The sequence below is a fragment of the Emys orbicularis genome, chromosome 2, assembly GCF_028017835.1.
Source record: "Emys orbicularis isolate rEmyOrb1 chromosome 2, rEmyOrb1.hap1, whole genome shotgun sequence".
Classification (NCBI taxonomy): Eukaryota; Metazoa; Chordata; order Testudines; family Emydidae; genus Emys; species Emys orbicularis.
Window position 1 is genome coordinate 253,392,542 of NC_088684.1, and position 20,855 is coordinate 253,413,396.

The 20,855-nt window shown below is 44.6% G+C and overlaps 1 protein-coding gene across 1 annotated transcript in view; it reads right to left on the minus strand.

The window, feature by feature from the left end:
* The window catches only part of AKAP9 (A-kinase anchoring protein 9), a 202,990-nt gene that overhangs the window by 63,124 nt on the left and 119,011 nt on the right, over positions 1 to 20,855 (minus strand). Inside the window, exon 22 of the mRNA XM_065398462.1 lies at positions 4,616 to 4,842. Coding sequence (XP_065254534.1) covers positions 4,616 to 4,842 — 227 coding nt within the window. The remainder of the gene's footprint in view (positions 1 to 4,615; positions 4,843 to 20,855) is intronic.

Here is a 20,855-nt window from a genome sequence, read left to right on the forward strand (position 1 = left end):
TTTGCCATTTTTCCAATAAAAAACCCTCCTCTATAATATATTTCACATTAAAGTACAATCTGAATCTTTCAGAAACAGAAAAATGGTAACCGGAGGGAGGTAATTACCAAAGCGAGAAAGTATACTTTCGATATCAAAGCAGGTACGCTGCAACAAGCAAGCAATCAGCAGAACCTGCCAACAACTGTCAACACTTTTAATCTCCACTGGAGCATCAACAAGAAATTTACATATGAAGATATTTGCCTTTATTCTCGTTCCTTGAGTTAATTCAACAGGAAGAGCTGTTTTGAACTCAGTTAATCAAAAAATGCCCCGTCTCACTGAGTAAAAGTTTCCTGTCAATATCTTCCCTGATAAAGAGTTCAGGACAGAGGGAGTGGCTAAATTAGGTACACTGGCAGGTGGAATTTGAATTAATACGCCCACTTATGAAGCTTGCTCAACAGGATTCAAATTCCACAACAGAGCTCTAAGAGAGTGTGTTCAAACAGGTTTAAAATAGCACTTTAAAGATTGTGTCAGGTTTCTACCACTCCTTTTAAAAAGTATGCCGATTTGTATGTATAGTACAATTAATTGAGGAAAATGACTTAAGTATCTGCTCTGCTTGTAATTATTTTATTTAGATGTTATTTTCTCATTGATTATTTTGAACATGTCATGTTATTTTTATTATTCATCTCTTCAAACTCTTTTCTTTTGGGCTGCCATTAAAAGTAAAACAGCGGAGTTTACTTTTTTAATGTTCAGACACAGAATATTTAATAAATTATTAAGAAACTTCTTGCAACAATAAGAAACTCCCTACAACTCCTCTGTTTCTGTTACCAATTACATGTAACTAAATTAGCAGACATCGGGGTCACATCACCCGATATGCTTGTTATTCCCAAGTAGAGAAACATTATCTGGTGAGTGGTTGGGAAATGGGGCCACAATTTATATTAGATACTACAGAAAAATGTGTAAACAATGCATATATTCATTTATTTTTATCAGAGGTCTCATTAACAGGGATAAATCCACACCCCCGAGTGATGCAGTTATACTGACCTAACCCCTGGTATAGACAGTGCTATGTCAATGGGAGGGCTTCTCCCATCAGCATAGCTACCGCCTCTTGGGGAGGTGGATTAACTATGCCAACGGGAAAAGCTCTCCTGTTGATGTTGTAGCATCTTCACTGAAGTGCTACACTGGTGCAGCTGTGCCGCTGCAGCATTTTAAATGTAGACCTGCCCACTGGCCCTATCTGAGGAGCTTAGGGAGCGAGGGGCACAGAGGGAACAAAAGTGGCATTATGCTTCCCCCCAATGTCAGGGGTTTCTGGCAATTGATTTAATCTGCTGTGGAATCTGGAACAACCTCAGAGTTGTGCTAATTTACAATAGCTGGTAATAGTCTCCTAGGTGCTATTATACATCTGAGGATTACTGGAGCATAAGATACAGTAGATACTCAGTCAATAACCCTTCCTCTGACACAGTATTAGCACACCCTTATTCCAGGGAGGAGGATTGAAAGGAAATGGCACAGAGGCACCTGTACCAGCTCTGTGCCACCTAGGGATTCTGCTTAAACCAGTATTCCAGATCTTTGCCCCTGCAGCAGTGGTATAAGGGAGCTGAATAGAGGCCAAGAACTGAACCAAAATGATGTACCTTTTCTGACACTACAAAATAAACATTTGTAAATGTTGAAGTATTGACAGGATGCCAAAGAGATGAAACATTTTCCTATTCTAAATGATAAATTATGGTGAGGTCTTTTTGTTCTGTTTGTATAGCGCCTAGTACAGTAGGGTCCTGGTCCCTGAGGACAGTACTAATAAGAAACAGTAACAATTTAATGCTGTAAGAGAAATGTTTACATTTTAGTATATTACCCACTACATTTCATATTTTGTGTGAGAATAATATGCATTATAGCGCTGAAGAACATAGAAATAAAAAGTTATACAAATTAGTTATATCAAATGTGCAATAACCGCACAAGTACATTTATAATTAGAATAACAAATTATCATGTCTGCCAAGGCTGTTGGGCACTTGTATAATATGTCAGAACATATAAACATTAGATTACCATAAAGAGAAGGATGGAAAAAATGTACCTTCTGACTGGTTTTATGAAATGACCACAAAGTACAAATAAACACGCTGCACCATTTTTTGTTTTCTTTATGCTGTAAAATGAACTGATAGCATCTACTGTAAACTGCAGTGCTACTGAAAACCTCTCTGTGGCAAAGTTTATAACACGTAACAGCTCAACATTTGCTTTCACTTTTTTTTTTCCTGCTTCACCCTCCAGATGGAGAAATTACTTATTCCTCATGCATGTGGAACATCACATTCACAAAACCATTATGCAATGTAATCTGTCCAGAATTGTATCTACTATAAAGTAACAAAGTTCAAATAACTACATTCAGACAAAAAATAGCACAAGCTAGAAAATCCAAGGTTCTGGCTGAACACCTTAGTGAAGAAAAAAAGGCACAACATGATGAGATGAACCAGATCATCAACCCTGACTTCAGCTTTTGCCGATATTAGAATTTCTTGGTGTCCTTACAGTAGAACCTCAAAGATACAAACACCAGAGTTATGGACTTACCAGTGAACCGGACACCCTGTGGAACTGGAAGTAATCAATCAGGCAGCAGTGCACACAAAAACACAAAAACCAAAAACCAAACCAGCAAATACTGTACTGCCTCGGGGCTTCAGCCACAGGGGGTTGGGACTACAGCTACAGGGTGGGTGTATGTGTTTCAGGGCTCCAGGCTTCTGACTCTCAGAAGCAGCGGGGCTCAGCGCTTTAGACTGGGGGGGAGCTCTGGGGCTCCGCGGCTCCGCTCCCAGCTTCAGCCCCGCACCGAGGCACGGGGCTTCAGCCATGGGGGGTTGGGGCTTCAGCTGTAGGGTGGGAGGGGGGTCTCCCACTCCTGCTGGGGGTGCCGGGACTCAGCACTTCAGCCCTGTGGCTCCATTGTTGGCTTCAGCCCCGCGGGGGGCACCGGGCTTTAGCTACAATGGGTGCGCCGGTTTCAGCCCCAGTATTCCCCCCCATAGCTAAAGCCCTGAGCCCTGCCCCCGAAGTCAGGAATGGAGATGTGAGGAGCCCTGGCACCCCCTGCAGGGCTGAAGCCCCAAGCCCCAGTGCTCCCCCCAGGTCTAAAGCCCTGAGCCCCGGTGCTCCCATGGGGCAGAAGTCCTGAGCTCCCCATCCGGAGCCCTGGCGCCCCAAGAGTCAGAAGCCCTGACTCTCCCCTCCCCTCTGGACCCCCATCCTCACGGTTGCAGCCCCAAACCCCCACCACTACCACCATGGCTGAAGTCCGTAACCTCTTGTTCAGAGTTACGGACCATTTCCGAGTTACGGACAACTTCCATTCCAGAGGTGTCCGTAACTCTGAGGTTCTACTGTATCCTGTATCTGAACTTTAATATAGTTTAAATGTACTATTTTTGTACCTTTTTTTAAGAAAGAAAAGTCTTTAAAGGATTATGAATGTATATTTACCTAAAATAAGAAATAAGAATTGCTCTAGTCTCTAAGATAAGTACACATTTATGTATTCAGATATGTATATTAATATGGGAAAAATACCATTTACTTGTTAAATTATAGTGGCTCTAAAGTTCTACTGTGTCAATCAATATTCAACATCTTTTAAAAGATTAATTTTTAGTCCAACACATTGACAAATGTTTTTCAAATTCATTAACCTATCACTCAAATCCTTCCTACTCTGTGGATCACTGACCATACAGACTGCATGTACCCAGCTACTTCACACCCATCATGGTCCACTGCATCAAAGCAACTGTCCTGTGTGTATATCAAGTCCAGTTCACAACTAAAATGACTGCTGAAAAAATATGACAATAGCATTTGTCATGTCAGACTGGACCAACTATACCTCAAGTATGGTTTCTTGTGGCTTATCCCTGTTGAAAGTGAAGAAAAACATCCCCCTCCCGCTGCCCCCACCCATGCCTACTAATGCACCTGGGCTAATATAATGCATTTCTATACATGGATGTAAAGGATTCATTAAATTAGATATTTAACACAACAGAGCATATTTTTAGAATTCCATTTACCTAGTTTTCCTATTGGATTACAAAAGTACATATACAAAGATAACACACAGAGCAAAAAAGTCTCCACCTCCAATGACGGAGTATTGTAAATCTCTGTTTATGCTGGGAGTTCACTGAAACACATCACTGTTAAAGGCTTGGGGCCAGAGCCTCGGCTAGTGTAAACTTAAAAGCTATGCAAAGGGAAAGCTTTTGATGCCTGGAGCCCTTCCACAAAAACATAATGCAAACCAAGGCCCTAATGCTGTAAACATGTATACACGTGAGTAACTTTACCCATGTGAGTAGTCTTATTCAACTCAAAGGGACTATTCTCATACGTAAAGTTATCCCATACACAACTGCTTGCGGGATCAGAGCTCTAAGAAAAATACAGAAATATTCTCCTTTCCTTATGAATATAGAGTCTGCATCTATACAAATAATACATTAATGAAAAACAAAAGAAAAAAAGGCCTACCACTGCAAACTCAAAGCATATTACAGTTAGGTAATCCTACCTGATCGCTGGTTTCATTGATGGCTTCCAGAAGTTTTTCAACAGCTGCTTGCAGTCGAGAACTAATATTTAGAACTAATTCTTCATTGTCAGGGTCTATCTCTGCTCCAGCAAAGCCACTCTCTGTGAGATGCTGAGTCAATTGAAGTCCTTCATCTGTTACTCCTGACCACCTGATAGTAGCATCATCTCCCAAATCAGTACCGTGATATAAGGAAGAGGGCTCTTCTGCAATAACAACAATAATCTTTATATATGGACTCATAGTATTTAAAATGAAAAAATTACACATATGAATTATAATTACAGAGACAGGTAATAAACTAATTATAAAATATTTATACCTTCAAAACAGGACACCACAAAGACACAGAGAAAATGATGTACACTAAAAAATACACAAAGTACAGTGTAAGTTAATTCGAGAACAAGGAGAGAGAGAGAGAGAGAAGAAGAAGTTCTGAACAGAGAATAGTATTTCGAACAGCCTGGTAGTACTGCTTTGGGCTCTAAGAGCCTGCTCTTTCAAACCCTTATTACTGAAGGTAATTTTTATTACTGCGAGTAGACCATAATAATGATTTGCGGGACTGGCCCTTAATATGGAGTACCAGGTTAAGAAACAGATAATCTCTCGGTCATCAGTAGCTAAGTGTGGCATTGTGAATTAGACCAATTGTTCAAGAAAATTACTAATTAAAATACAAAGACTTAAATTAGTTGAGCGCAATAATGTAAGCAATTCACACAAAATTTCTTGGAATGAAAGTGAGTGGAATACTGAACACACTGAGGCCTGGTCTACACTAGGAGGTTATGTTGAATTTAGCAGCGTTAAATCGAATTAACCCTGCACCCGTCCACACAATGAAGATATTTAGTTCGACATAGAGGTCTCTTTAATTCGATTTCTGTACTCCTCCCCGACGAGGGGAGTATCGCTAAATTCGACATGGCCATGTCGAATTAGGGTAGGTGTGGATGGAATTCGACGCTAATAGCTCCGGGAGCTATCCCACAGTGCACCACTCTGTTGACGCTCTGGACAGCAGTCCGAGCTCGGATGCTCTGACCAGCCACACAGGAAAAGCCCCGGGAAAATTTGAATTCCTTTTCCTGTCTGGCCAGTTTGAATCTCATTTCCTGTTTGGACATTGTGGCGAGCTCAGCAGCACTGGCAACGATGCAGAGCTCTCCAGCAGAGGTGACCATGCAATCTCAGAATAGAAAGAGGGCCCCAGCATGGACTGATCGGGAACTCTTGGATCTGATCGCTGTGTGGGGCGATGAGTCCGTGCTTTCGGAGCTGCGCTCCAAGAAACGGAATGCGAAGATCTACGAGAAGATCTCAAAAGCCATGACGGAGAGAGGATACAGCCGGGATGCAACGCAGTGCCGCGTGAAAATCAAGGACCTGAGACAAGCCTACCAGAAGACCAAAGCGGAAAACGGACGCTCCGGATCCCATCCCCAGACATGCCATTTCTACGAGGCACTGCATTCAATTCTAGGTGCGGCCGCCACCACTACCCCACCACTGACCGTGGACTCTGAGGATGGGATATTGTCGACGGCCGCTTCCTCGGATATATTAGCGGACGGGGAAGATGAGGAAGGAGATGAGGAGGACGAGGCAGTCGACAGCGCTTACAACGCTGATTTCCCCGACAGCCAGGATCTCTTCATCACCCCCACGGAGATCCCCTACCAACCCTCCCCAGGCGTTAATCCGGACCCTGAATCAGGGGAAGGATCAGTCAGTAAGTGTTTTAAACATGTAAACATTTATTTTGAACAGACCAGGAATATTAAAAATGGGTTTTTCATGATTAGTTTGCCCTAGGCGCTTAACGTTTTAGTCCTTGGCAGTGCAACTACTGCAAAAGAATCTAACAATGTCCGGTTTATCATGATTAGTTTGCCCTAGGCGCTCTACTTTTTAGTCCTTGCCAGTGCAGCTACTGGAAAATAAGGTCTATATGTCCGGGGATAGAGCTGAAATCCTCATGGGACATCTCCACGAAGCTCTCCTGGAGGTAATTGGAAAGCCTTTGCATGAGGTTCCTGGGGAGAGCGGCCTTATTGAGTCCTCCGTGGTAGGAAACTTTTCCGCGCCAGGCTATCATCAAGTACTCTGGGATCACTGCCTCACAGAGCATGGCGGCATACGGCCCTGGTTTTTGCTGGCTTTCACGCAGCATGCGGTCTTTCTCTGTGTCAGAAATCCTCATCAGAGTGATGTCGCTCATGGTGACCTGCTTTGAATTAGGGGAATGTTAGTATTGGGACTGCTTGCCTGTTCCTTTACATAACTGTAACCGGCGGTTTACAGCCACACGGTGGAGGCGGGAGAGGGGCAGCATACAGGGATCTTTCCCGGGGACAGCCGCGAGGGGGTGGGACAGGGGCAGAGTTCATGCTTGCCGGATTGCCGGCAGCAGGAACTGGCCAACGCTAGGAGCATTGCTTTGAACGTGAAAGGAGGGCACTGCTATAAATTAAGTTTTAAGCAGCCAAAAGTCTACGGCTTACCATGTCAGCCTGCTACCCGAATTCCGCTGTCCTGCCCCGCTTGTCTGATCTCCACTGCAAGACCCCAGGCACTGAATGCGAAGGCCGAAAATTCGACCTTGTCCTGAGTGCGCATGTGATAGGTGCTGTGCATGGTCTTGTTCACAGAGAAAGACTATGTTCATTGTTCACAAAAATGTATCTTTGTGAGGAATTCACTCCCTTTTTCCCATCCCACAGCTGCGACCGTCTCCCGACCTACCCCGGCATCCCCCTCCCAGAGGCTGGCGAAGATTAGGCGGAGAAAGAAAAGGACACGGGACGACATGTTCTCAGAACTTATGGGCTGCTCCCGAGCCGAGGCGGCACAGCAGACCCAGTGGAGGGAGAACATGTCACAATACCAGCGATCACACAGCGAACGGGAGGACAGGTGGCGGCAGGAAGACCAGCAGGCGACTCAAACGCTGCTTGGACTAATGAGGGAGCAAACGGACACGCTCCGGCGCCTTGTGGATGTTCTGCAGGACCGGAGGCAGGAGGACAGAGCCCCACTGCAGTCTCTCTCTAACCGCCCTCCCCCGCCACAAAGTCCCATACCCCCCTCACCCAAAGTCCCAAGAAGGAGGGGAAGCAGGGGCCGTGAAAACTGTCACTCCACCCCTGCAGACTGCTCAAGTACCAGAAGGCTCTCATTCCCAAAAATTTGATAAGTCCTTTCCTTCCTGCCTCACCCAAGCCCCCGTCCCAGTTTCATCCCCTAACTGTGTAGTTGCTAATAAAAAATACGTTTCTGTTAATTACTGTTTCCGTCATGTTCTTTTAGAGGAGTGTGTGTTTGAAGGGGGGGGAAGGGGGTTAGTAATTGGAGAGGACAGTCACCTTTACCGGGGTACAGACACGGAGGCAGGTTCAGCAGAAGGTCACACACACATTGCAGTCACTAGGCACCCTGGTCAGTCTGGGAGGTGGTTTTCATGTTCTGTGTGTGGGGGGCTATGTGACTTTGTGGCAGGGGAGGGCAGTTAGAGCTCTTATGCAGCGGTTCTTATCCTGGATCACAGAGCCACGCAGCAGGGGATCTGTAACCGTCCTCCCCCGCCACAAAGTCACATAGCCCCCCCACACAGAGTCCCGAAAAGGAGGGGTGGCAGGCTCCGTTGAAACAACCAGTCCACCACTGCGGACCGCTCTAGGAGCAGGAGCCTGTCATTCCTCGAGTTTAGAAGCGTTCTTTCCATCACTACGCCCGCTCCCCACCACAGTCTGCGTCCCAGTTTCAACACTTTACCGCAAAATCCGTAATAAAGAAAACTGTGTTAATTAACAAAGTTCCATTTATTTTATTTTTAAACATGTGTTGGAAGGGGGGGAACGGGGTATGTAACTGGAGAGGATAGTCAACATTAACTGGGTAAAGAAATGGGGGCAGGTTCAGCTTCTCTTTAAACAAACTTAATAGTCACAGGTTACCCTGCTCACTGAGGAACCTAGCTTTCAAAGCCTCCCGGATGCACAGCGCGTCCCGCTGTGCTCTTCTAATCGCACGGTTTTCTGGCTGGGCGTAATCAGCAGCCAGGCTATTTGCCTCAACCTCCCACCCCGCCATAAAGGTCTCCCCCTTGCTCTCACAGAGATTGTGGAGCACACAGCAAGCTGCAGTAACAATGGGGATATTGGTTTCGCTGAGATCAGAGCGAGTCAGTAAGCTTCTCCATCTCCCCTTGAGACATCCAAAAGCACACTCCACCACCATTCTGCACTTGCTGAGACGGTAGTTGAAGAGTTCTTTTTCAGTGTCCAGGACGCCTGTATAGGGCTTCATGAGCCAGGGCATTAGCGGGTAGGCTGGGTCCCTGAGGATCACTATAGGCATCTCCACATCCCCAACAGTTATTTTGTGGTCCGGGAAGTAAATACCTTCCTGCAGCCGTCTAAACAGACCAGAGTTCCTGAAAACACGAGCGGCATGAACCTTGCCCGGCCATCCGACGTTGATGTTTGTAAAACGTCCCCTATGGTCCACCAGTGCTTGCAGGACCATTGAAAAGTAGCCCTTTCTGTTAATGTACTGGCTGGCCTGGTGGTCCGGTCCCAGGATAGGGATGTGAGTTCCATCTATAGCCCCACCGCAGTTTGGGAATCCCATCGCAGCGAAGCCATCTATGATGACCTGCACGTTTCCCAGGGTCACTACCTTTGACAGCAATAGCTCAACGATTGCGTTGGCTACTTGCATCACAGCAACCCCCACGGTAGATTTGCCCATGCCAAAGTGGTTCGCGACTGACCGGTAGCTGTCTGGCGTTGCAAGCTTCCAGAGGGCTATGGCCACTCGCTTCTGGACAGTCAGGGCTGCTTGCATCCGGGTGTCCTTGCGCTTTAGGGCAGGGGACAGCAACTCACAAAGTTCCAGGAAAGTTCCCTTACTCATCCTAAAGTTTCGCAGCCACTGTGATTCATCCCAGACCTGCAGCACTATGCAGTCCCACCAGTCCGTGCTTGTTTCCCGGGCCCAGAATCGCCGTTCCACAGCATCAACATGACCCATTGCCACCATGATGTTCACAGCGCGGGGTCCCGTGCCTTGTGAGAGGTCTGTGCCCCTCTCAGACTTAACGTCCTCACCGCGCTGCCGTAGCCTCTTCGCCCGATTTCTCAGCATCTGACTCTGAAAAAGGTGGACGATAAGGTGCGAGGTGTTGACAACGGCCATAACTGCAGCAATGATCGCAGCGGGCTCCATGCTCGCAGTGCTGTGGCATCCGTGCTGTCACTCACCAGAAAAGTGTGTGAACTGATTGCCCGCCGGCGCTTTCAGGGAAGGAGGGTGGGAGTGACGGTTGAATGACGACCGTTACCCAAAACCACCCTCGACACATTTTTTGCCCCAGCAGGCATTGGGGGCTCGACCCAGAATTCCAATGGGCAGCGGGGACTGCGGGAACTGTGGGATAGCTGCCCACAGTGCACCGCTTCCAATGTCGACGCTTGCCCCGTTAGTGTGTACTCACAAAGTCGAATTACTGTCCTTAGTGTGGATACACACGTTCAACTTTGTAATATCGGTTCCACAAATTCGATTTAAGTAAAATCGAACTACTCTCGTAGTGTAGACATACCCTGATAGTCAGCAATATTATTAATGAACTCTAAATTGGTTAAAGGGGTATATGAACCAATGACAAACGTTGCAGATGAACTGGTAGGGTCTGTATTGATAGACAATATGGCCTTTTTCTAGTCCTTAATATTCCTGATGTCTGATTTCAGTTTCATATGCAATATCCTTTCTGTCTGAAAAGCAGCAGCAGACACAGTTTTGTCCAAGGCTTTTTTAGCCTGATACAAGTAAACAGAAAGCACTGGATTTTGAAAATTTAGAATGTAGGGATTCAGTAAAGCAAGAGACAAATGTGCACACATTGGCTGTTTTCAAACCTTTTAGGCAACAGGTGAAATTTTCAATAACATAGGGTGAGTGCGATAACAATCCATTAATGTCTCGTAGCAGTAGGTTATTTCATTATGTTACTACCGAATTTTGAAAATGAAAAGTACTATCTGATTATTTGATTTTGAATTGGCAAAAATGTTTCCTTGTAATGGAAAAGTTTGTTTTATTAAAATAATATAATCTTTAAAATATCTTTCTGCAATTTTTTTTCAAATGGACAAATATTTTTTATTCAAGGTTTAAATTTCATACATTGAACAGGTTTGTTCTCCAATTCATAATATCGATAGTTAACAGTAATTACCCAATATGTCGCATGGCATTAGCAATTCGTAATTCTGTGCTTGACACACCAAATGTCATGCCTGCTTTTAAGTTACAGAAAGTCAAATAATGATCCCATGAAACTACTTTGAAGAGAGATGGAAAAGACTTTTTTGGGGGACAAGTAATGGTATCAATCAATCTACGCTTGTTCCGCAATTAAATATGAAACAAGTAATAGGGATCTGTAAATTACAGTATTGAGTTGTTATTCCATTTAAGGGTTCTGATGATATCAAGAATCATGTCAGCAAAGCTGAAACAGTCTGTGTAGTCAACAGAACTTCAAAATGGAACTACAGCAGCCTATTCAGAATTTGCTTGTTTTTAAACAAAAATTGTATTTAGTACATTGGTTTGATCAAATCTCTTTATACCGATTCTTCCCTCTTCTTTATTGCTCTTCCTCCTTCAAATTGTCATAAGAATGGTTGGTCCCTCTGAAAAAAACCAACTCCTACAACAGCTGTTTTGGTGGGAATACAGAAAGAAGTGCAAGTTTCTAGTTTTAATTTTTTTTTAAATGAGCTGCAACGTGTTTAACAATGTAGTTGATATATTATACATTTTTATGCCTAAACTATAGCATTCAGGGAAACGATCAGACTTTTTATTTCATGTCATTCACATTTATTTCACCATAATCAAGCTTATTACCCATATACAAGAAACTACATCTACATAAAATTTTAAAACAAGTTTTAGTTTTGATTGTTTGAATTTTATATTACATTTGTTAATATTTTTTTCTTGACGTTATATCAGTACTGTTTCATAGCTCCTTTTAGTTTAGGGGTATAACGTAATTTTACAAAATCTCTTAAAACTCCATGAAAAAAGAACATAAAGGAAGAAGCACAATTTGAAATATGAAGGAAATGAATAATTGGATGAATGGAATTTACATTCACATGGCACCTTTCATCTACACAGGATTTCAAAGCACTTTACAGACACTGAACATTAGAATTCTATTCACAACCAATAAAGTGCAGTCACCTCAGGGGTGGCTGGCAGCCATTTTCTGTCAATCCTCTACACAAATTTTAGGGTAGATTTGGGGTAATAAAGATTTTTCTTAGCACCTTAAGATTCCAAACCCCTGTAATGTAAGGCCTTCAGTGGAACTAACTATTCTATACTTTTATAATAATATATGTCATTTGGATCTCTCAGCACCCAAGCCGAAAGGTCTCTCAGTATCTTGAAATAGGGACACATGAGCTTTAATATCCTCAGAGTAGAAAGGACCTTTATCTAAGATGGACATCCAGCAGTGTAGAGTTTCCCAATGCTGTACCAAAGCATTAGCTAAAGACTGAGTTGAGGGAAACATACATCCTACTAAAACAACAGCACCATTTACTGCAGCACCTGATGCTCTTTGGAGGTCACTCATCTTAAGTACTGACCAGGAAAGACCCTGCTTAGCTTCTGAGATCTGACAAAATAAGTACCCAAAGTATAGTAGCACAGCTACAGACAAAATATAATTAGATACAATGAAATATTAGTTACAGTTTATTCTAATCTATGTCTACAAGCATCCAGAATTGACTGTATAATTGTATTTCCCATTTTGCTTTTCAGTTTTCAATTTTCTCAAAGTAGAATAAAAACATCCCTACTAATTTGAATATATTACAACTAAATTTTTCATACTTTTTCAAACTCTGGCTTGAAAGACATTTATTAAAGGTTTGTTAATGTTAATGAACTTGGAATGAAACTTGAAACTCAAATTAAATAATTGCAGTGCAGCCTAATGGTTATAGCCTGTAATCCCTGAATTTTAATAGAAGTTTTGTCTGAGAAGTACTGTTGCACTGGGCCATAGTGAGTTACTTTAGAACACAAAGTATTCTTTCTGCAAAGCAACTGCATAGATATGGAGCACTTTTCTGCAACGTCTGGCTGATCAGAAATATGAATGGAAAAATTTCAAAGCTCAAAGCTTGCTCATAATCAGTACTGACATGGTCTCATCATGTCAGCAGCTGATGCTAATAATATCATTCTCTCTTTACCAATGCTACTAGTATTAAGTAAGTTCTCCTTTATCCATGCCAATGACCAAAAGATTATGGTGTGGAATTCATGAGGTAAAGACAAAGATTTCAGACTTCAGATTTTAAAACCAAAGCTTGGTTACATTAGTTTTTCTCCCATCCCCAATTCTGTAGCTACTGTTTTGCAGTTTGTCTTTGGCTATATATAAAATAAAAACCAAATGCAAGAAAGCATTTTCTAAAGAAAAGAACTATTCTGAAGCATAATTTGACTGAAGGATAGCTGTCAAACAAAGGGAAGTGCCATCTCCCATCTCTTGAGTTCAGCAGTGGTAATGACTGTAAAGTGCTATTTTATTTTTAAATACAACAATTTTTATATTTATTAATTTATACTTAACATATCTGTTTCTTGTGTTTATTCGGAGTCATATTTGTTTATTTTAGCAATTAAGGCTTTGATCCTGCATTGAGCTCTGCGTGGGCAAGACTGAGGCCTAAAATCAGGTTTTACTGTTTTTTATTCCTGTTGGCCCTGCAGAGCCAACAGAGCTAAGAGCATGTGAGTGGGATTCTATTTCTCCTAATGCATCACCAACAGAATAATTTACTAAATTGTAATTAGTTACACCGGTGCAAGCCTCAATAGTGCAGTGCAATTACCCAGGTGTCACCCATGATTTGGCCTGCAGAAACTTTACAAATAGTAAGGATACTTGAAGAGGAAAACCCCCAACGTGACTCTCAGAGTTTTGATTAAGTTTGCAGAGTGAACACTGGAATATGGAAGTCACTGTGGGATGGTAAATATAGAAATAATTGATGGCATTTTTACAAAATCACTTTTCAGCGTAGAAATGCACTTTAAAATCACTATTTGCCTGGAAAGTGTAAGTCTCCAGATTTATTCTTCTGAAAATAGCTGAGCATTCCCACATCTGTGCCATTCTTTTTAGGTGACAAATCTGAGGAACTGTCCCAGACTGAGGACTCAATAAAGGTTTTGGAACAAACTGATAAATTAAACAGTAACAAGTCACCACGACCGGATGGTATTCAACCAAGAGTTCTGAAGTAACTCAAATAGGAAACTGCAGAACTACTAACCATGGTATGAAACCTAGTGCTTAAGTCAGCATCTGTACCAGATGACTGAAAGACAGCTAATGTAGCACCAATTTTTTAAAAAGACTCCAGAGGTGATCCTTGCAATTACAGGCCAGTAAGCCTAACGTCAGTACCAGGCAAATTAGTTGAAACTATAATAAAGAACAGAATTATCAGACACATAGATGAACACGAGATGTTGGGGAAGAGTCAACATGACTTTTGTAAAGAGAACTCATGCCTCACCAATCCAACAGAATTCTTTGAGGGAGGTCAACAAACATTGACAAGGGTGATCCAGTAGATACAGTATACTTGGACTTTCAGAAAGTCTTTGACAAGGTCCCTCACCAAAGGCTCTTAAGCAATTAAGCAATCATGGGATAAGAAGGAAGGTCATAAGAACATAAGAGGAAGATACTCAGCTGTAACTGGAGGTTCTTCAAGACGTGTGGCCCCATTGTATTCCACATGTGGGTGTGCATTCTTGCCATGTGCCTAAGTCTGGAAATATTTCCAAGCAGTGTCCGTTTATCTGCACGTGCATACTGAGTCTCCTCATGCTCCTGGTCCAGGGTATAAAGGGCACGAAGGAGGGCGGGTAACGGGAATACAGATAGAAAACACATCTCTCGAAGTTACAGGTGAGAAACTTCCTCTTCTTCTTTGAGTGATGGTCCCTATGTGTATTTCACATGTGGGTGACTTATGACCAGTAATCAGTGCGGAGGTGGATGCGAGGATATGGCATAGCCATCTGCAATACAGTGTGGTCCACGGCCATGTCCGCATCTGCCATGTGTGTTATGGTACAGTGCACCGTAAACATGTGGACGGAGCGCCACATCGCGGCCTTGCAGATGTCTCGCCATGGTACATCCGCTAGGAGGCCGAGGTGGGTGGCTTGTGCTCATGTAGAATAAGCTGTTACACCAGGTTGGAGTGTTCATAGCATTCCAGTATGCACACTGAGACCCATTTAGAGATTCTTTGGGAAGATATGGTTTGTCCTGTTGATCTCTCTGCAATGGTTATGAAGAGTCTTGGTGACCTCCGAAAAGGCCTGTGCAAGTAGAATGCCAGGGCGCATTGAACATCAAGAGAGTGCAGGTGGGGAATTTGGATGGAACACAGGCAAGTGAATGGATTGATTGAGGTGGAATTTCGACACCACGCTGGGAAGGATTTTGGGGTGCAGCCTTAATGAGACCTTGGCTTGAGAAGCACCATGTAGGGAGGGTCTGCCATCATGCCAGCGAGCTTTCTGACCCATCTGGCCAAGGTGACAGCAACCAAGAATGCCCCTTTCCAAGAGAGGGGGGTCATGAAGCATGTTACCATGGATTCGAAGGGCAGTCTCGTGAGGGCAGAGAAAACAAGGTTAAGATCCCATGTAGATAGGGGCTTCATAACTGGTGGAAAGTTGCTGAGCAAGCCCTTCATGAAACGCATAGTCGTAAGGTGTGTAAAGACGGAAGTGCCCTCCACTGGTGGGAGGAAGGCAGTAAGTGCCGCCAGGTGTACCCGGATAGAGCTGAGAGCTAAGCCTGGTGTTTTGAAGGCAAGTAGGTAGTCCAGGACGACTGGGATGGTCACCGTGTCCAGAGAGGGGTAATGGCAGCGGGCCCACTCCAGGAAGCACTGCCACTTTGTGTGACAGCAAGTTCTAGTGGACCTTTTCCTGCTTTGGGTGAGGATTTGTCGAACCGGGGCAGAGCACTCATGGACTATACTCAATGCCATTCCAAATACCAGGCTGTGAGGTGAAGGGAGTCCAGGCTGGGATGCCGGAGTCTGCCCTGATCTTGCATAAGGAGATCCGGGAATGCCCAGAGCCTGACTGGTCAGGCAAAGAATTTCATGAGGTCAGTGAACCAGAACTGCGAGGCCCAGTAGGGCACCATGAAGATGATGTTGTCCCTGTCCCAGCAAATCTTGTGAAGAACCTGCAACAGCAGAGAAATGGGGGGAAAGGCATAGCGGAGGTCGCCCATCCAGGAGATGAGGAGAGCATCGCCCCAGAGCCCCTGTCTAGAGCTGCCCTGGAGCAATAGCGGGGAAGTTTTTGATTCGCTTGACAGGCAAAGAGGTCCCAACGAGAGTCTCCCCACTGGGCGAAGAGATTGTTGAGGACTGCATTGTGCAGTTGCCATTCATGGTCTAGGTGTAGTTTTCTGCTGACTGTCGGCTAGAGAATTCTGGGCGCCTGGCAGGTATGTAGCATGTATTGTCACCTGGCTCCTGATGCACCAGTTCCATAGACGAACAGACTTAGAACAGCAGTGATGTTGTCAGAGAGAAGCTGAATGAGAAGGGACCATATCAGCGGAAGGAAGACTTTGCAGACAAGATGGACTGCCCTGAGTTCTAGTATGTTTACGTACAACCCAGTTTGTACATAAATATATAAGTACAGGCCGCCATATGCCCCAAGAGAGAGAGGCATTGGCGGACCATGGTGCGGGGCGTATGGCAAAGATGAGCAATGAGGGCATTCATTGCAGAGAAATGATCCACTGGGAGGAAGACTTGTGCAGCAATTGAATCCAGTCTTGCCCCTATGAAGTGTATTTGTCTGGGTGGGTGTCAAAATAGATTTGTCTTTGGTAACGCACATACCCAGGGACACTAGGAGGTTTTGAAGACAATGGATTGCAGACAGAGCTTTCTGCTGCAAGTGCATCATGAGGAGCCAGTCATCCAGGTAGGGGAATACTGAGTATCCTAGGTGCCTCCTCTGGGCCACTACCACCGCAAAGACCTTCATGAATACTTGTGGTGCTGTCGCAATGCCGAACGAGAGGACCTGAGATTGGAAGTGTTGGTGCCCCATCCTGAAATGCGACAGGTGGATGTCCACACGGAAGTAAGCATCTTCTGTGTCGAGAGCCACGAACCATGCTCCCTGGTGGAGGGAGGGGATGATCAATGCCAGTGTTATCATCCAAAACTAGGACTTCCTGATAAACTTATCTAGTAGTCAGAGATCGAGCAAGGGATGCTGTCCAGCGTCATTTTTCAGGATGAGGAAGTGTGGTGAATAAAAGCCTCTCCCCTAGTATTGGGGAGGGATGCACTCTATTGCACCCTTAAGGATTACAGAGTTTGCTTCCTGTTGAAGAATTGGTTGGTGGGAGGGATAAGCAGCCGCCTGGATGACCAGGGATTTGGGAATCGGGTGCGTAAATAAAAAAGTTCCTTTAGCTGGCATAAGATTCATAGATTCTAGGACTGGAAGGGACCTCGAGAGGTCATCGAGTCCAGTCCCCTGCCCGCATGGCAGGACCAAATACTGTCTAGACCATCCCTGATAGACATTTATCTAACCTACTCTTAAATATCTCCAGAGATGGAGATTCCACAACCTCCCTAGGCAATTTATTCCAGTGTTTAACCACCCTGACAGTTAGGAACTTTTTCCTAATGTCCAACCTAGACCTCCCTTGCTGCAGTTTAAGCCCATTGCTTCTTGTTCTATCCTTAGAGGCTAAGGTGAACAAGTTTTCTCCCTCCTCCTTATGACACCCTTTTAGATACCTGAAAACTGCTATCATGTCCCCTCTCAGTCTTCTCTTTTCCAAACTAAACAAACCCAATTCTTTCAGTCTTCCTTCATAGGTCATGTTCTCAAGACCTTTAATCATTCTTGTTGCTCTTCTCTGGACCCTTTCCAATTTCTCCACATCTTTCTTGAAATGTGGTGCCCAAAACTGGACACAATACTCCAGCTGAGGCCTAACCAGAGCAGAGTAGAGCGGAAGAATGACTTCTCGTGTCTTGCTCACAACACACCTGTTAATACATCCCAGAATAATGTTTGCTTTTTTTGCAACAGCATCACACTGTTGACTCATATTTAGCTTGTGGTCCACTATAACCCCTAGATCCCTTTCTGCCGTACTCCTTCCTAGACAGTCTCTTCCCATTCTGTATGTGTGAAACTGATTTTTTCTTCCTAAGTGGAGCACTTTGCATTTGTCTTTGTTAAACTTCATCCTGTTTAACTCAGACCATTTCTCCAATTTGTCCAGATCATTTTGAATTATGACCCTGTCCTCCAAAGCAGTTGCAATCCCTCCCAGTTTGGTATCATCCGCAAACTTAATAAGCGTACTTTCTATGCCAATATCTAAGTCGTTAATGAAGATATTGAACAGAGCCGGTCCCAAAACAGACCCCTGCGGAACCCCACTCGTTATGCCTTTCCAGCAGGATTGGGAACCATTAATAACAACTCTCTGAGTATGGTTATCCAGCCAGTTATGCACCCACCTTATAGTAGCCCCATCTAAATTGTATTTGCCTAGTTTATCGATAAGAATATCCTGCGAGACCGTATCAAATGCCTTACTAAAGTCTAGGTATACCACATCCACAGCTTCTCCCTTATCCACAAGACTCGTTATCTTATCGAAGAAAGCTATCAGATTGGTTTGACATGATTTGTTCTTTACAAATCCATGCTGGCTGTTCCCTATCACCTTACCACCTTCCAAGTGTTTGCAGATGATTTCCTTAATTACTTGCTCCATTATCTTCCCTGGCACAGAAGTTAAACTAACTGGTCTGTAGTTTCCTGGGTTGTTTTTATTTCCCTTTTTATAGATGGGCACTATATTTGCCCTTTTCCAGTCTTCTGGAATCTCTCCCGTCTCCCATGATTTTCCAAAGATAATAGCTAGAGGCTCAGATACCTCCTCTATTAGCTCCTTGAGTATTCTAGGATGCATTTCTTCAGGCCCTGGTGACTTGCAGGCATCTAACTTTTCTAAGTGATTTTTAACTTGTTCTTTTTTTATTTTATCTGCTAAACCTACCCCCTTCCCATTAGCATTCACTATGTTAGGCATTCCTTCAGACTTCTCGGTGAAGACCGAAACAAAGAACTCATTAAGCATCTCTGCCATTTCCAAGTTTCCTGTTACTGTTTCTCCCTCTTCACTAAGCAGTGGGCCTACCCTGTCTTTGGTCTTCCTCTCTCTGCTCTCTTTGGTGTGGGGGCGCACAAGGCTGGTGTGTGCCACACTGATTGAGCTGGTTCTAGGATGGCCTTGTTTATTGGGAGCACCTTCTTGAAGGTCCTTGTGGTTGGAGAATGTCCAGGAGTCAGTGTTGTGGGTCCTGGACTTCCTCCAATGGAATCTGCAGGTCTGTGGCCACCCTCTGCAGCAGGTCTTGATACTGCTGGTGATGATCTGGCAGAGAAAGCAGGAGGGGGATGATTGCCTCCTCCAGTGACGAGGAGCTCCGGTTGGGACCGGCAGTACCGACTTGACGTCCTCCTTTTTGTACACCAACAGTGCAAGAGGGTGTACAGGGGCAGCCTGGCAGGACCCTTGGGATGACTCCAGATGCCTTTTGTACGAGTCGTAGGGCCCTCTGTAGGGCCAGAATGAGGGGTCCACTGGTCTGGGCGAGCCCCCTGGGAAGCAGTACCAGGCATCCCTGGGTAGGTCATAAGCAGGAGGATAAGGAGGTCTGAGATGTATGTCTGGGCTCTGTGTGGCAATGGGGATGGTGGCGGTGCCATGTCCCAGAACTCCTTGGAGTCGGAGGATGGTTCCATCAGTGGCAAGACCGTTGGTGTTGGAGGGCTACAGTGCAGCGCATGACAGATGGGCTTCTCTTGCAGGAGGAGCAAAGGTTCACATTCGAATGTGGTAGTGTCCTGGATAAGAGCAGGGCCCAAGAGAAGTGGAGACTGTAGATATGGTAGAATCATCTCCTCCACTGTGAGGAATGTCTCAGTGTGGCCAGGGGTCCATGGGGCACCCATTGACACTCCAAAGGGACCCAGTGAAGTTGGCAGAGTTGGTCTATCCTGTAAGTGAGATGGAACCGTTGGTGTCATGCTAGCAGCCAGGTGGTCTGAATGCTTCGGTATAAGGGTGGCCGATGGTAATGATGGATCCCGCTTTCGCTTGGCTTTACCCTCCAGCCGAGGGGGCCTTTGGTGGCACTCCCGTGGGATCTGCATGCAACGTCTCATCTGACTGGGTGTGGCTCATGGAGGGAATGCTGAGTTTATGAGCAGTCCGCTATGGGACCTACTCTTGTGTCTCTTGTGCTTCTTGCTTTCATGATGGGGCTTGTCTTTGTGCTTCAGTGCCGGTGGTTCTGCACCATGAGTGGTGCTCGGAGGGGCACTTGTGGTTGGCGGTGGCCACTGTACGGGGGCTCTCCCAGGCCAGGATCTGAGTGTGCTTGGGGCCTCATTGCCTCCTCCATAAGGTGTTTGCAGAGGCAGAGCTCACAGGCCTGTTTGATTCTGGGTGGAAAGGACTTACAGTTAGTGCAGCTTGCCAAGATATGCGTCTTGCCCAGGCAGTAGGGGCACCGTTGGTGCTCGTCGCTCACGGAGAAGGAATGAGGGCAGGAGACAGACCACCCTTATTAGAGTATTATTTGTAACAAGTTAGAACGTTTATGCTCATGTACTCTTAAGAGTTCATCTCAAAGAATCCCCAAAGACATTATGTACCAGTACAATTCTCCTTCACCTGCACTAGATGACTACTTCTCTTAAGCAGCACTTTTAAGTGGTCACTTAAGAAAGATCTCACTGTGTTTCAGTTGTGAGATGGTGCCAGTCTCAAATTACCTCAGACTTTATAAACTTGTTATAAATTGTTCCAAGATGTAACTTGACACAGATTTAAGGCTACAGGGGGGGGGCGGAGAATAGAAACTATTAAAAAGTATAAACACAGAATAGAAACAGTAAATACTATACATCTTTTTTTACCATTTGAGTAACCACTCTATAGTATACATTTTCCTAAAATGGAAATTTTGTGATTTTTAATGGTTACTACTTTTTTCCGGTGACATCC